A 17,187-nucleotide genomic window follows, 5' to 3' on the forward strand; every position below is an offset into this window, starting at 1 on the left:
GCAGGTGAAGGCGTTGAGGCGCAGAGAGGTGAAGCAGCTTTCCTTCGGAGAGTCGGCAGCAGATCCACATTTAGAACACACTGCCTGCGAAGTCCTCATTCTTTCCATTACACTGCAGGTTTCCTGAGGTCAAGGCCACCTCTGGTTCCCTGCAATAAAAATCTTATGGCGCATATCTACCAATATCCACAGAGGATTATTTAAGTACTGACTCTCCAATATCACTGTAACTCTATAGGGCTTGAGGGAAAAATGTTATCATGATCGCTACCGGTTGGGATGCTGTCCAGGCGAACAGGCTCTTCCTCCTGAATGAAGGCATCCCCCGGGGACGGCTCCCTGCACGTGCAAGGACTCTGCAGCCCCAGCCCTGCCCCCTTGAGCCTCTGACTGCCGAGCAGCTGTGTGGTCAGAGGCCCGAGAACACGAAGGCATATCTTTTTATTGAGATTTTAAGGCAAACGTTTTTATGATAAAATAAAAGAATACAATGGAGATCACAACCTTTGCATGAGTCATAAGATAAAACTCCTGATGTCAGAACTACAGCTGAGCTCCAGACCATGAGCAGAGATCCATTACGGAAAGGAACGTTTGAGAAGCACTGCAAAAAAAGCAAGGTCTCTGGGTTCATTTTTACCGTCATCTCTATTTTAAAAAGCAGAAATTAATATAGCACACAAGCTGTATTTTATTCCACAACTAAATGTTTGGTTGATTCAAGAAAACAATAAGTTAAACTGGGTGTCTGAGCTCATATAACCAGGCAGCAAACTGAATGAGAGTTTTCCAGTCCTCAAAGTGTTTCCCTTTGTGGTGAGTTGAATTATGAACTCCAGAAAAACATGTTCTTCACCTTAATTCATTCCTATGGGTGTGAACCCATCATAAATAGGACCCTTTGAAGATGTTAATTTTAGTTAAGGTGTGGCCCAACTGAATCAGGATGGGTTTCATGCTATTACTGAGGCCTCACAGAGGTGGCCATGGGGAGAGCAGCCACCAAGGAGGAGAAGCTGGGAGTCCACGGGTCCTGGGAGAGAAAGATGCCACCGTGTGCACCGCCGTGTGCATGCCATGTGCATGCCATGTGCATTGCTGTGTGCACTGCTGTGTGCACTGCCATGTGCATCACCTTGTGATGGGAAAGCCAGGGACTGAGGATCACTGACGTTAGTCCCAGAACACACAGTCACTGGGGAGAAAGCATTGCTTTGCTGATGCCTCAATGTTGGACTTCTCCTGGCCTCAAGACCATCAGCCAATCAATTTCTGTTGTTTAAGCCAATCCATTGGGTATTTGTTTTGGTAGCTGGGAAATGAAGACATCCTTGTCCTAGTTTAATAAACTAGTTATTAGCCTTAGTCTTTCCTTTCACAAAAGTTTGTTGCTGAAGCAATATGAAGAGTAAGCACTGAGGTTTCTTCATTTTTTCTGTTTTTGGGAAAGCAACCAAGTTTCACTATTAAAAAATTGAATTATAAAATCTGTTGAAATGAGTATTTCTATACATCTCATCATGGAAGGCTTTCTAAGCATGTTGCAAAATGAGAAACAATAAAAGGAAAATAAGGATCAAATTTGACTTCTAACATTTAAATTCTTCTTTAATACTAAAAATAAAAGCATGACTAAGGATATAAGTAAACTGGAAACTATTTGCAATATACCTGAGAACCAGAGGATCGATATGTCTATGCAAAGAGCCTGTGCAAATTAGTGTAATAAAACAGAATCTCCGTGGAACTGGTGATGGCAACTCCAGAAAGCACATCTGATGGGAGAGACAAATGGCACCAAAAGGACTGAAACAGCCAGCTTCCCAACAGTGAAGACACGCAGACTACCTGTGAGATTTGAGGCTGGTGGGGGGGTGTCATGACGCAGTGGGTGCTAGGAAACGGGTCCTAGCGCAGGCCACTGGGGGGCTGGGCTGAGGCCCTTCCTGGAGTGCAGTCTGAGGATATATTTCAAACTATAGAATGTGCACATTCTCTGATCCAACAATCCCACTTCCATAAATTGAGCTGAAAAATAACCACCTGAATGGCAAAGGCTGTATTTGCAAATATGTTCATTGAATAACTGCTCATAATCACAAAAAGGGCAGAGATTAAATTATAGCACACATAAAACTGAGTACTACGTGGCATTAAAATTGATGGTATAGTTTTTACATTATTGTGTTTGATAAAACTGACATGAAGAAAATGTGTAATAGTTAAGTTTCCTTCAGGATCCAAAACTATGAGTATTATTATGACCCGATGTAAACTCTTACCCAAATGACCATGTAATACTGAATACGTTTCCTGTAGAGCAGCAGCTTGGTTTTTCAGCGTGTTCGCAGTGATCACCTCTGGGTTTTAGTGTTTTTCACTTTCTTCCTTGTTCTTTCTTACAAGGTTTGGATTTTTACCACTGAAGGTGAATTATTTGAGATAAGAAGCTTTATTGTTTCATAGCCATGAAAATCAACCTAAAATGATTTAATACTAGAAATCTCCCCAGGCAGAGCTTGCCCACCCAAATCAGCTTCTCATTCCTGGGCACAGGGCTACACTCACGCCCACCTCCCCTTGCGTTTGGGAGAGGCCGTGAGGCCGGGCCTCCCCGATGGCGCCTGGAAGAGGCAGGCCGCTCCTGAGTCTTCCTTCCCAGTCCTCCAGCCGGATGTCGACGGTGGACGAAGTGGAGCCACGGGGAGGCGGCTGGGCTCACCCATCACCACCTGCCGGCGAACACCCCACCTTCCCAGCCAGCTACCCCCACCTTAGACTCTCATATGAGCAAGAAACAAACTCCCATCGTGTTGAAGCCAGTGCATTTTGGAGTACGCTTGTCATAATGCCTTAGCTAATATGACCCCTCCAGATAGCTTATAATAGCAGGAGAATAATAGCATTTAGAAGATTAAAATTAGTGTAATTAGTCAGATCTATGTGCAAATGGTTTGTATCACCAAAAATCATTTTCTTCTCTGTTGCCATGTACCACTATAATGCACAGGCACTGAGGGAGAGCTATAAGAAAATACCAAAAATATGCTGGTCCCAGCTGAGGTGGCTAGGAGAGGTAAGGGATGATTTTCAGGGTGTGGGATTATGCAATTGCTTTAGTGAAAAAGGAATTTAAAACTCTATAAAGCACAATTTAAATTTCTATGTATCTTTCAGTTGAATTTTATCATCATTTACTTTTCACCTTGTTTCTGCAAGACATTCTGAAAATCTCCCATTTAAAAACAGAATGTCATTTAACACAGCTTCATGTACCAGAGGCCAGATTGACTCTGCAGCCTCCTAACAAGAGAAATATGAGTTCTGATGTCCTGAAAACACATCAAGGTTCACGAAGAATGGAAAGCAGATTTATTAGCTAAATTAGACCTTGCACAGTGGAAAGCTGGCAACATTCTAGTTTTGGCTTTCAGTTTTGCCCAAGGTCCAGATATCATACTTTATTACACACTGTATATTCCTGACCTGGATAAAACCAACTTGTCTTTGATTATCCAAAAGCTGGTCCTGGGAAAGAATGATGAAATTGTTTTATGCATATTTTCAAAAGCAAATTGACCAATAATTTACAATCTTGAAAGGATTCGATTGGCAGTTGTAATTTCTCATTTTCTTAAGATCTAATGCACACATTTAACAAGACTGCTCATGATGAGAGCCCGTGGCCTTTGTGCTGATAAGTTTACTGCAAATGGTGCCACACTGCTGTTGTGAAAACATTCAGGTTTTTACACAGTGTGGTTGTTCAGAAGGGAAGAAACATCTCTTTTAGAATTACAAAAGAGATTTTTTTTTTTTTTTTGTGGAAGACTCCAAAATAACAGATAAGAACGCACTGGTAAAATTATATAAGAAGCATTTCTCTAGAACTTCACAGAACCTAAATCTCACATTGAATTTTAATTAGTCAGAGACTTGAACAAGTGCTACTTCCATGTAACAGATAGGAAGAGGGGAATTCTTTTTAAAATTGCTTTTGTGTTAACATATTGTAACGGGATTAGAAATTGGCCCCAAGAATTCCAGTAAACCAGTCATCAGGACCCTCTCACCCCTGGGAATGCGGCACAGCTCCTTTGGCGTCCGTTCCCATTGTGGGGTTTTCATTTTCCTAAGACAGTTCCTCCCGCGGTATTTTAGCAGCTGCTGAGTTCACTTGGAAGCTCATAAAATAATAATGTCAACTACAAGGATTAAAATCACTGTGCCTCGCCTCTCACTCCTGCCGAAGGAGTCGCAGGTATGAATGTGATCCAGATTGGGAAACGGTGAAAGCCAGAAAAAATACACAGCACTGAGAAAGGAAGTGGGGGGAAAGCCGAGCTGGAATAACTGTACTTGAGATTGCACTACAAAACATCTTACTGGAACACTGGGTAACTGTGAAAAGCACATATACGGCTTTTCCTTCGGGTCCCACTAGACGTGGACCCGACTTTCCTCCCACCCCGGTCCTCCTTGCAGCCAGGACTGCAGACAGCGCCAAGGCAGGAGGCTGTAACCTGCTTTGGGCATGAACACTTTTACCCTTGACTGGTGAAATTCTCAGAGGAATGTCTTTAAATGCTTAAAATGAAATTTAGTTTCCTATCGCTGCCGTGACAAATTAGCTCAGACTTAGTGGCTTAAGCAACACAAGGTGATCACCGTACAGTCCTGCGGCTGCGAAGGCTGACCTGGGGCTCTGGGGCCGAGTCTGTTTCTGGTGCTTCCAGCTCCTTGGCCTGTGCCCCAACGTCCAGCTCCAGGGCAGGCGGGCGGAGCGCTTCCCACGGCCACCCCCTTGCTCACCACGGCCTTCCAGAACTCCCGTGATTACTCCCAAGATCCTTACAGATCCTGTCTGCAAGGTCCCTTTTGTCCTGTAACATACTGACAGGTTCTGGGAATCGGGGCGTGGACATTTGCCCGTCAAGAGCAGGAGTGTGGATAGAATAATTATGTAGAAATCACTAACAAAGATATACAAAAAATCCCAAATCTGGGATCTAGTAGTACAGCACCCAGTGACACACACACGGACCCAGTAACACACTCCATGAGATCTGGGGTTGACAATGTCCCAGTTCACAGCAGTGGTGAGCAGCAGTGATGGCTGCAAAAACTGAAACGAGGTATGAAAATACCTGTAATTCCTTTTGGTGGCAAAATCAAAGAAACTGTTAATACTGGTTTGTTGTTCCTATTCATAATTGAAGGAAACGCTAGACTTCAGCAGGAGGTTGATAAAATGAAGAGGCTGTTTCTTCATCTGAGGTCACAGCCCTGGACTGAGCAGCCTCATCCGAGACAGCAGGTGCCCTGGCAGGGCTGGGAGGCACAGGGTCCGGGACAGTGGGTCTGAAATGAGACAGCAGCGAGGTGGGAGCTCCACTAATACCAGGAGAACCCAGTTGTCTTTGCTAAAGGAAATACCATAGAGTTTCTATGACTAAGAGACTTAAAACGGAGCCAGGAGGTCCTGCTGGAGGTGACTCTCAGGCAGATCCAGGCAGAGATCACCAACTGCTGATGTAAAAAGCCTCGAGTGACATGTTCCTCAAAAGCCCAAGGACACCCAGACCATAAAACAAACCACAAGATGAAGAACTCAGTTAACTACTAACCTGAAGGCCAACTGGAGTTCCCCAAATATCCACCAACCACAACCAGTCTAATCTTCTTTTCCTTGAAAACCCTGCCCGGAAATGCCAAGACGGGACACGATTTGTGCTGCTGCCTGACTCTGTGCTCCCGAATTGCACTTCTAAGACCCCAGGTAAACACCTTTGTTGCCTGGCAGCCTGGCTGATGTTTCTCGGTGGACATCTTCCATCTGCTTTCTTCACGAGGCCTCTGGGACGCCTCGAGCCCTTCTCGGCCTCTCCCACCTCTTGCTCTCCAGAGCCCTGATCCGTGCACACACGCACAGCCCAAACCTCCTCCTCTTGCCTCTCATTATTGGGCACTCAATGACACCTTGTCTTGGGAGGCTGTAAATCTTTGCCTGTGTCCATACCTTGTCACTCTGACCAGCGTGGGGGCTCCAGAAGCAGAGGGGATATACATCTTTGTTCTTTAGTGGAACCTGAGGGTTTCAAGGGTAATGATGAGTATTCATGAAATGGCTGAGTGAGTGATGATTCTAGTGGCCTGACATATATTTTGGTGAAAATGACACTTTTCAAGAATGTGCTCCGATAGCTGAGAGTAGTTTTGAATTAGTCTTCAGAACAAGGTATATTCTGTGGGAAGATCCTTGGTCTGGGCGTTGGAGGTTTTTTTGTTCTTCTTTTGCACTAACCAGCTGTGTGATGTGACCAAGTAACTGCATCTCCCGGGTCCCGAGTGCATCCTTGGTGAAATGGAGGGCCTGGCTGAGATCATCTCCGGGCTCCCTTCCGGGTGTAGGAGTGTAAGAGTTAGGGAACCAAACAGTTGATGGCACCTCTCTCAACAATACTAAAGCTTTAAACACTTCATGAGGACCAAATTCAAGTTTCCAGGATTATTCAGCTCCCCAAAGCAGTTTCAGAATTTAAATGCCTAAACACTTAAGACTTTCCTGAAAAAGGTAAATTGTGAGGACATCAAACAGATGCTTAATAAGACACACTCCTTCTTGCCCAAAGACTCATTTGGGGTGATTTGCTATGTCCAATCCCACCCAAGCCCATTCATACCCGGATGAAAGAGGAGTTAGCTCTGGACGGCCTGGGAAACATTTTTGTGAAAGCATGCTGTGTATTTCTCCTTACCTTTCTCACAAAACTATAGCCTTGGGATGACTAATCCCAAGACTCATTGAACCACAGAGATGATGACCTCTGATAATTCCTGGAATCTCAGGAAATGTCGCTAAAAGTTTTAAAGCTCTGGATAGAATGTATCAGCCCTTCACCTGCTCTGGGCCTTGCTCCCCTTCCTCTCCTTGCACAGCTCTACAGGACAACCTCCCCTCTCCTCCTGGAGTGTTATCCGTCCCTCCTCTTCCCCTTCAGTTGTAAAGATCTCTGAGGTTGGGATCTACAGGTAGAGGCACATTCAGCTTCAGAAAGAATAAAAATGCAGGGAGGATTTGGGCTGCAATGCATCTAACCTGAGTTGAAGAGCCTGCTGTCTGTCTATCGCCCCAGGAAGATGTGTCTCTACACCTGTTCTGTCAGGCACTTCCCCTCATGACCAACATGGCTAGTTTGCTGCAATTAAAAAAGGGATCATGCACTTCCCCACAATTCTGTTTCTCCTCAAATGCTTCCCTTTTATCTTAACTGCCCACCACACTTTTCTATTGGAATCCTGCTCATTCTATAGGGTGTGGCTTGGGGGCCAGCTCCGAGTAAATGTCCCACTCCAGCTTCCCCAAGGTGCAGAAAAAAGTTATTTATTTTTAGTAGCTGTGTATTACCTGTTTCTTCTCTTCACTTAGACTACGCCTCCAGCTATGTTTACTCGTGCACAGCTCTGGAAAGGGAGGCCGCCAGTGAGGACAGGCTTTGCGCTGAGCCCTCGCGGCCCGTGCTGGTGCAGCTGCCCGGGCCGAGTGCCCTTGGCCTCCAGTGGTGGGCTCAAAGGCCCTTCGCCCGCCTAAGCTCCGACCTTCTTCTGGGAAGTAACTGAACAGCACTGCAGGGACAGAAACACATCTTCAACCTCAGCAGATAAGGAGCCTCTAAGAGAAAATAAATACATTTCTGACCTTCTTTGCTTTTTGTTCCATATGACTTTAAAAATTATTTAAAAAAAGGATTAATCATAAACTCACACAGCCCTACATACACCTAATGATAGGATTCCATGTTATTCTACATGTAACATTGGGATTTACCAATAATAATGAATTAAGTCTCAAGACAGTATTGAAACAAGAATTGTGTATTAGTATATATACTCGTTTGTAAACTAAAACATTCATGTGGTTCTCTTTTAGATACAGTGCCAAAAAGGCAGGCATTTTGTTTGCAATCTTCCCCTGTAGAGTGTTTTTAATCATGAGAAAAACAGGGTCAGGGGATCTCAAATCATCCTATAGAGTCACCTCCAAAGAAGATAATGAGCCCGCTGCCAGAAAAAAAGACAGACATTGGTTTTATTCAGGGTCAAAAGGACCAATTTTAAGGGTCCAGTCCACTGAGATTGTCTACCTAGTTGTTCTTTCAATTATTGAGACAGGTGTGGAAATTTCCAACCGTAACTGTGGATTTGTCTGTTTTTCCTTGCAATTCTGTTAGTTTCATTTTTTCTGTTTCATGTACTCTGTGAAACTCTGGTGACAGACACATAAACCTTTAGAATAATGTTCTCTTGATGAACTGACCACTTTTAAACATGAATGACCTTCCTTGTCCCTGGTCATATTCTCTGGACTCTTGTCACATTTTTGCCCACAGTTTTCCCTGTGGCAGAAGAAAACTCCCAAAGGAATAGCAGGTCCTTAGCTGCCTTGGTCCGTGGCTTCTCCTTGGGCTGAGATCAGGTCCCTCGAGAGCAGCTGGGAAAGTCTGTGCCCCCGGCCCCCACAGCCCTCCGACCGCCCCCTACGGGGAAGGCCCTCCCTGGACCTGCAGCACTGACTTCTCTCCCTCCTGTCTTGGCTCCAGTGCCCACCTCGACGGGCCACAAACCTTGTGCCCACCTGCACACGGCTCTCCTGCCCCAAAGCACCGAGGAACCCAGGTGGGCCCCGAGTGCAGCCCCTCAATTGTCCAGAGAAGCCCGGCTGTGCGCAGCCTCTCCTCCACCAGGACGTCACGGGCTTGGGAAAGCCCTGAATGCCGGGCCCAGCCCTGAAGTTTGGGGGGAGGCCGGGGTAGGGTGTGAGAACTGCGTGTCTATCAAATACTCTTTGAGAACCACTGGTTGAATACAATGTAAATATATGTTTTATTAGGTTTGTCTCCCCACATTAGAATGTAAGTTCCATGATGCAGGACCATTTTTATCTTTTTCTTTTGTTGTATCCTGATATAAGGGCAAACACCAGACACACAGCCACTGCTCAATAAATATATGTCGAATGAATAAATGAAAACTGCCTACCCTAGCCTTACAACAGGAGAATTTTCCTAACTCTATTTTACCAGATTTTAAATGAAGAAATAAGACAAAGTAATCAGACATTAAATAGTTCAATTACTTCTAAGCACTGGGCTACATAGACAACCTGGGATTTCCTGAATATCTGGGAAATACATCATTCACAATGTTTGTTACTATTATAAGACTATTATTAAAACCAATCAGCATTTGTCGGGTGCTACCACCTGCTAAGGTCCTTCATCCATTCTCCTTTATCACGCTCTGAGGGGCAGGTGGTGGCCCATTCCACCTGGCATTCGAGGCTTGGTGGCACTGAGGCCTCCTCTTTGGGGGGCTCCTTGGTCTCCCCATTATTTCTTTCCCTCCATGCGTCCTCCCCACTGGAAGCCAACTGGAAAGTGGGAAAAAGGAGGTGACAGTTTTTCTTTTGAATAAAAAATCTGAACTCTGGTTACCTCTCAGAACACTGAAGACCTGTGTCGCCATCTCTTACCACCACCAAGTCTGAAAATGACACCAGGGCCTGGATTTCCAGCATGAACACTGAATGTCTACAAATGCAAGGTCTTAGTTGTGAAAGACATGAAAACATTTCTCAGGAGTTTAAAAATTCTGCTTTGAAAAAAGGAATGGGACCCAGATTTATCACCACAGCATGTTTTCCTTTCCTTTTGGGGGTAAGGGGAGCTTTTTTTCCCCTCAATAATTTAGAATAGTTTATTCTGTCTGAATATGCATTATATTCAACCCTACGTTACATATATGCAAAGAGTATTTCAAAGACAAATGACTGTGAGTTAATGATTCATTTTCTTTTCAACAGGCTGTTAGGGGTGGGCACTTGTTCCTAAAGGGCCAGGTAAACACTTCAGACCTGCTGGCCACATAACTGCTGCCCTCAGGGCAAGTCCAGTGAGGTCGGTTACTGACATCGGGCAGCCCCCATCGGCCACCACGCTGACCCCTGTCAGAGAATCCTCCCATCTTAGTGGAGTGAATGAAATGGACCAGATCAATTTCAGGTAAATTTGCCAAATTCATCTTTTTTTTAAAATCTTGTCTCTCAGTATACAGAACATCCATATTCCTGTAACTAAAAAGGTATGGCAGTTGCGACGTTAATCAAAACAGACATTCGGCTCCATAATAAGGTGAACTGGTCACAAGAATCCTTGTGTTTATTTATTTTTTACACAGCACAACCAGGTGACAAAATCAGTCCGTGATTCCCCACAAGGCTTATCAACTTGACAACCAAGAATGTGAACTCATGAATCTTCCGTATTGCTCACAACTTGACTGTCTGGACTCCACTAGCAGCAGAAGAGAGCTTAACTTAAAGCACCAAGTTTCCAGGTTTTTCGATGGAGGTCTGTTTCTCATTCTCTAATCCATGCAAATCCCTATGCAGCAACCACCATTCCCATTAAGGTTCCATGTGTACAGCAAAGCAGGGGTGGGGAGGGGGGCAGCATCATTCTGAAGCCTGAAGTGTGATTCCACTACTTTACCTTGCTATATTTCCTTCAATGAAATTTTAAACATTGAATCTAGTTGTATTTAACAATATAAATTGAGTTTTGAAAAAACTCTCTTTCTGATTCATCTAATGGCTTAGGAAATTTGTATTTGTTTTAGAAGTTCTGAGGAAAACAAAGACATGATTGCTAATCTAGAATGTTCTGGCAATCTTTATTAAAAGTTAAATTTAGAATTTTTAGCAAAGCAAGAATGGTGTGTTTGTCTAAACATTATTTATTTAAATAAATTCCCTTAATGACTGTAAATTAAGACACAAAACTTATTCCCACTACACATCTTATGGAAGTGTGTGTTCCTTTTGGAAGCAAGGTCCCATGGGCATTTTTAAGCTCTTGCTAACATCAGCCCTGTCCACCCAGAGATCCCTGGATCCACTCACAGGACAATGAGAGCTGCCGAAGTTGCTGGCTAATGCCCCACAGGCCTCTGCTCCCCAGACACAGATTTCATTGTCATGGTCAACAGAGCTAAGGACAGAGTAATGGACTGTTAGTTCTTTAGGCCAAAGATACCCGAAGCTGCTGCACAAGGGCCTCATTCTTTGCCTGTGGTCAGCAACTGCAGGGCCTTCTGAAGATTCTGCACGGCAGTGCCCACGTCTTCGTACTGCAAAGCACTGCCGGCATATTTGCAGTATTTCTGTGCTCTCGCGAAGTCCTCTGCTGTCAGACGGACGTCCCCTGGAAGCAGAGAGTAATTAAGATAGTTATGAGGCAAGGTAAATGCTTACCTTCAAGACTAAAGAAAATATCCAAGGTTTTGTAAAAACAATTTTTTCCCTCTCAGTTGTATTTAAATTTTCTTCATGCTTTTCAATTTTATCACTAACATAAACCACAGATACAGTAAGACGTAAAAACTTATACAAGGCAACCTTTCCTTTCAGAAACAATAAACTAAAAACTTTTATATTTTAGCAAATTGATTGCAAAAACTTTATATTCTGTGTGAAACCACACAGCAGCTCTGGTGCCCCTTCTGGAGTTGCTGAGCCTCTTTCTTCATGGAACGACACACGCAGACTAAACCAGTCAGCCTCCGTCTGAACCCTCAATAGAAAATAAAATGTAAAACAAACTCTCTGTAAATACAATTACATAGCCATTTAATTTTTTTTTAGCATGAAAACCTTTTACATTTTTGAACCATCCACCATCAAAAACCTTAAGGCTTACAAAGATTTTATAACATTAATACACAAAATTAAACATGTAAACAACTTTTACAGATTATTTCTCCAACATTTACTGTCACCAGGTGTTCAGGTTACACAGTTGGTGAATGTGTGTAGAAACTAAGTAGTTTGGGTCAGAAAAACCACACTAAGGGCAGTTCATTTAATCAAAGATTTGAATACACTTGAATATACGTTTCTAAAGATGAAATTAAACACTGACATTGTATCTCTTTTCTTTAACAATTTTAGGTATTCTGATACTAAATCATGATCCAAATGATGGTTTTCTGAAATCATCAGACGGAGCGTGGGAATGTCGCTGTTCCTGCCGTTCCAGGCGGGTGGCAGGCACCAGCGACCTCGGAGTAGGAAAAATCTGCACCTCCAACTGTTCCCGCACAGCAAAACAAAGTTCTCCTAAAATGAAACAGTCAAGCTCAGGCGTTAAGACGATCCCCTTACCTCCACATGCAGTGTGGGGCACAAAGCAAGTCTCCAAACGCTTCCTGAGTTAATATCACTAAAGGCTACATGAATAGCTGTATCCTTACTGCTGTGATTCAGAGGCTGCATATTCCAAATTTAATTGCAATTATTTTAATTTGAGTTCTTTTTCATTAAAAAAAAGCAAGCAATGCAAATCAGACTACAGTAATCATACATTTAATAAAAACAGTTTCCCCACAAGTCTCCCTTCACTGTTTTAGCAACTTGGCATATGCTCCCTATTAAATCTCGAAAGAGACCATCCTGCAGCTCTGCAGCCCACCTGGACATGTCGCCTCATAACTTTTCTTGAAAATACCTGCTGGATTCATCAATGACAGCTCAGAACATACCAAGGCTCCAGTCACGGATATGTACAGCATGTCAAGCTCACCTAACACAGCACATTTTTTGCTTCTATCCTCCAATCTCAGGGAAATCTGCAGCTATGCAAGGCCTCAGTGCAGACTTCACTGGACTTGCTGGAAGGAAGCCCTAATGCCCAAGACGATGATTCCACAGCATTAAGGTTTGTAGATGAGGACTGTAGTGCTGGTATCTCATTTATTAACATAAAATGTGTGCAGTGGCAAGAACTATTACTATTTTAGTATTTATAAAGTAAACCTACCCACCAATGATAAAACTACTTTCAACCAGTAATACTGCCTTTTTAGATGAAATAATTTCACTGTTTATAAAATGTGGATGAAAAAACATAATTACAGATATATAGCTTATAGACATGTATAATGAATTATATAACTCAGATAATACACAATAATCAGACAATAACTAACTTAAAGATTTAGATACAATATATATAGACAGAAGCCAATTTGTTTTTTACAATTAAAAACAGAAGGACTTCAAAACATGTCAAATAGTTGCACTTTTACTATTCTGTAACATCGGGTTTCCCTTCATTTAAAAGCAACAGTCTACAAGTCATAAACAAGGTAATTAAAATTTTAAAGTGAATAAAAACAAACTCCATCCCAACTATGCTTCTTTTAAATAAGCATTTTAAAAACTCAGTAAAAAAGCAGAAAAGACATAAAGAAAGAAAAGCACATTTCAGGAAGAGAACAGTTGTTCCGTTTCAGTTTATCTTACTTTATATTTATACAACAGTGAACACAGACCTAATACTTCCAAAGAAAAGTTGCTTTTTTTCCCCGAACATTAGAATTTACCAGAAGCCACAGTCAGCACCAAAGTAAGCAAAACGTGGGCCTAAAAGCCGTTTAAAGGATTCGAGGGGCTGTCGAGCTCTGCACGGGCGAGTGCCAGCGCGGGCTGCGGCCAGGAGCCCGGGAGGCCGGGTTCAAAGGGGGCGTGTGTCGCCGGGAGGCGCCCCTGCGTGCCCGTGGGCGCACGCTCCCATTTCCGGGGTAGATTTATATACTGACGCCCCGACAGAGGGTGCAACGCTGTTGGGAATGTTTCCCAACCGGGACCTTCCGAGGCACTGCCTGCTCCACTAGGCGGTTCTGAAATTACGCGCCTCGGGGGGCGGCCACGCCAGGCCACCCATGGGGGCCGCGGCCAGACCCTGCTCCTGCAGCAGGCACTGCCCGGACGCCCCCAGCTACCACGCCACTCACTTCTCAAAAAACTTCACGAGCGGAGTTGTTATTCACACTCTAACACTACCCAGAGGAATACAGGTAAAAAGGTACACTGTGTGCGGGAGCCTCCAACACCCGAGCCGTTCCACCCCCAATTCCGCTCTGCTCTCCAGGGCGGGCCATAAACTCAGTGCATGAGTATTTAATTGCTGCTACTGTATACCAGGCAGGGAATGAATCCGGAAAGAATGCTCATCCTTATGGAGCGATCGTCCCAGGCAAGGGGGAGCAGAGGAAGAGTGACACCTGCTCCACTGGCATCGGGGGAGCGTCCTGGGGGTGGATGGGACGGGGGGATGCGGCAGGGGAGGGGGCACGAGGTGTCGGAGAGGCAGCGGCGGGAGTGGCTGCGGGTCTGCCACCACTGTTTTCAGTCTGGGTATTCTCCAGAATGTTCCTCTGCATTTACACATATAGGAAAATGTACAAAGATAAAAGTTTTGTTTTAAATGCTCCTTTTTTTCCCCTCTAAATGTGAAACCCACAAATACTTTACACTAGGCCATTTAGATTCCAAACGTCATCATGATTTTAGACTTCCTAACTCATTCTGCTTTTGATAAAACCAGGAAGAGCAGAATAAACTGATGTAACCCTTACACTTAAATACAGGGAATCAGTCCACTAGAAATAAGGGCATGATCCCGAGTGCTTGGAGACACGACCCCCAGCAAAGCTTAGGGCCGGTGCACTGTGACCCACCCCAGGCAGCACAGGCCTCCCCGACTCTTGTCAGATTCTGCTGTTGGACTAGTGAGCCATGCATACAGCATCAAAGGGGCACACTCGACCATTCCCGTTATGCTGGCAATGCTCGCACGGGACCCATGTGACAAGGATCGTGCTGGCGGCTTTGTTTTTTTGAGTAAATGCAGGCGTCTGAGTCAACATCCGGGTAGCGCGTAAGGGTTTAATCATTAGGAGATCATCTCCCTGCCTCTCCCACCCCAATTTAAAACAGTCCACCTTCTGTTCTTCTCTAGGCGAGTTCCTTTTAAGCCCAATGAAGTTTACACCACTGTTTTGTGACCTGTCAGTTTCAGACACTATCCCTGTCGCAGCGTTTCTGACACTAAGGGTTTGGCTCCCTTGCACCATCTTTTCTTGTTTCTTGTCTCCTACACTCTCCCATCACTGTTAGTTCTTGAATTCCTTAGCTGCTTAATTTTGTACTTGTAAAATAATACTCGAAAACTTCTTTTTCTCTCCCATCAACTTTAGAGAAAAATCTCTTTTGACATTCCACTTCTGGACACTGCCCCTCATACTTTCATCCGTTTTACCTTTCACCTTTGGAAATGTGTCTCTACTTCCACTTGTCAGTGTTGATGAAATCTATACTGTCATTATGGAAGGATTCTGCGCTTTGTGATAAGCCTTGTGTCATTTGAAGAAGAATGACCTCTGGTGTTCAAGTCAAATTAAATCCTTTTCTTATATTTCAGAATTCCATTATTGTTCAAAATCATGGCATGCTTTAGTTTGCTTCTTTCTTGAAATTTCTTCTACCATTTTAAAATTTTTTTCTCGGATCTTTTAATTGCTCTTCTTGCTGGGAGAAGAGTTATGGCTTCTTAACCATGTATTTAATATTCTACAGCTTCTTATCCTAATGCACGGATCCATTACTTCCATTTTCCTTAGAGGAGGAAAACTCTTGGATTTTCTGTTCTAATTTCAGAGCAATTACTTTCCAAGCTTATGGGGAAGCTATCAATGGAATGTCTCCTCTTTAGACTATTTAGGTTAACTTCACCATTTTTATATCTCATCTTTCTCTTTTTCTGTTATCACCCTCATCTTGACGGAGAACAACCTCAAGTAACTTCCTTATAAAGGACACATGGTAGGCAAATTTTCAGTCTTTACACACCTGAAAATATTTTAAGAAAATAAAACTGATAGTTTGGCTGAGTAAAGAATTCCAGGGTTCTTGTTCTAGACAGTAAACTAAACAAACAGGATTGATGAGTCTTCCTCCTGAAGCCATATTAAAATAAGTAAAACAAGAAGAAAATCATAAAATTAAAAAGGGGAAGCAGAGGAGAGAAAGAGTGAAAAAAGTGTAGAGGGAGAAGTAACAGGTGAGAGATTTGAAGACATTTCTGGGACAGCAGAAGCCGAGTGGAAGCAAGCCTTGGAATAGAGCGGAAGAAAGCTCAGCTCAGTATACAGCAGGTGGTGGGGGAGGGGGGCTCCTCTGCAGAGGATCTCGGGGGTGGTCCGGGCCGGTGTGGGGGTGGGGGTGAGCACTCTGCTGGGTCACTCTAAGAAGAAATGGCACTAGGGTCATATTCCTCTCCCAAGTTTCCTCCCAGGCAAATAAGGTGGAGGACAGCTCCCCAAAGTGGTAGAATGCACCGCCTGGACAGGGCCGGCCTGGGTAGATACGGCACCCCCGAAAGCCGTGCCGTTTCCATGGCTGGGAGGCAGGGAGCTTACTGGCCATTTCCCACCTACATGGGGAGAAGAGGAAAAACAAGTGGGAAGGAAGGGTGCAGACAAAATGTCAGAGGAAACCCAACAACAGCAGGTAAACACAATTGAGTGCTTTATACAAAATCAGGAAGGCCCCAAACTAACCCTCTGAATGAGAAAGACTAAAACAGACACAACGAGGACTTGGGGTAAAACGGAGGTAAGTCAGAAAGTAAGAAACATTAAAACAACAATCCAATTGCCAAACCTCTGAACCAGCAGCCAAAACAATTATTCTCAGAGATCTTTATTTTCGACAACGGACAGTTCACCTCTTGGGTAACCTTGCACCAAAAATCCAGGGAACATGGGTTTTTTAAGGACATGCATTTCAAATCACCTAGACGTTCAAACTTTAGTAAGAACAGTTAAACAGATGGCACCCGAGGTAAAATGATGAAACAACATCCCCCAACTGGAGACAAGAAGTGTCTTACAAACAGCCAGCAGACTTACCCTGGGAAACCGTGGTGAACAGCGCTGGGTCGATGGCAGGGAGAGGCTGGGGGGAAGGCTGGAGAGTGCTACCTGTTACACCTGCAAATCAGAAAACCAAAGATGGGGATCAAAGGATCACACACTTTAATTACATACTAGAAAACACATAAAGGATCACGGAGGAATTCTATCACTTAAATTTCTTACATTCATTATTTACTTAAACCTGAGTGGATTCTAATTTGATTTACTATTTGATGTCGCAAGCTGGTTCATTTTGCATGTTTCCATACGCATATTGGCTACCCATTTCCTATTATGCATTTTGTTGTGTCTGAGGCCTCAATTTGCTTCTCAATAAGAGCTTACTGAACGTGTGTAGAAGGAGCAGAGGCT

The 17,187-nt window shown here is 43.8% G+C and overlaps 1 protein-coding gene across 8 annotated transcripts in view; it reads right to left on the reverse strand.

Annotated features, from left to right (window-relative positions):
- Nucleotides 1-2,090: 2,090 nt before the first annotated feature.
- Nucleotides 2,091-17,187, reverse strand: part of VTA1 (vesicle trafficking 1) — a 94,911-nt gene continuing 79,814 nt past the window's right edge. For 3 of the 8 annotated variants that reach the window (XM_037842935.1, XM_037842933.1, XM_037842930.1), the window contains 2 exons: nt 16,810-16,890; nt 10,187-11,261 (listed from right to left, as the gene is read on the reverse strand). In XM_037842935.1, the coding sequence (XP_037698863.1) occupies nt 11,116-11,261; nt 16,810-16,890 (227 nt within the window). In that variant the 3' untranslated portion in view covers nt 10,187-11,115. The other 5 variants (XM_037842934.1, XM_037842929.1, XM_037842928.1 and 2 more) reach the window with 3 other exon arrangements.

Source organism: Choloepus didactylus, chromosome 7 (genome assembly GCF_015220235.1).
Source record: "Choloepus didactylus isolate mChoDid1 chromosome 7, mChoDid1.pri, whole genome shotgun sequence".
Lineage (NCBI taxonomy): Eukaryota > Metazoa > Chordata > Mammalia > Pilosa > Megalonychidae > Choloepus > Choloepus didactylus.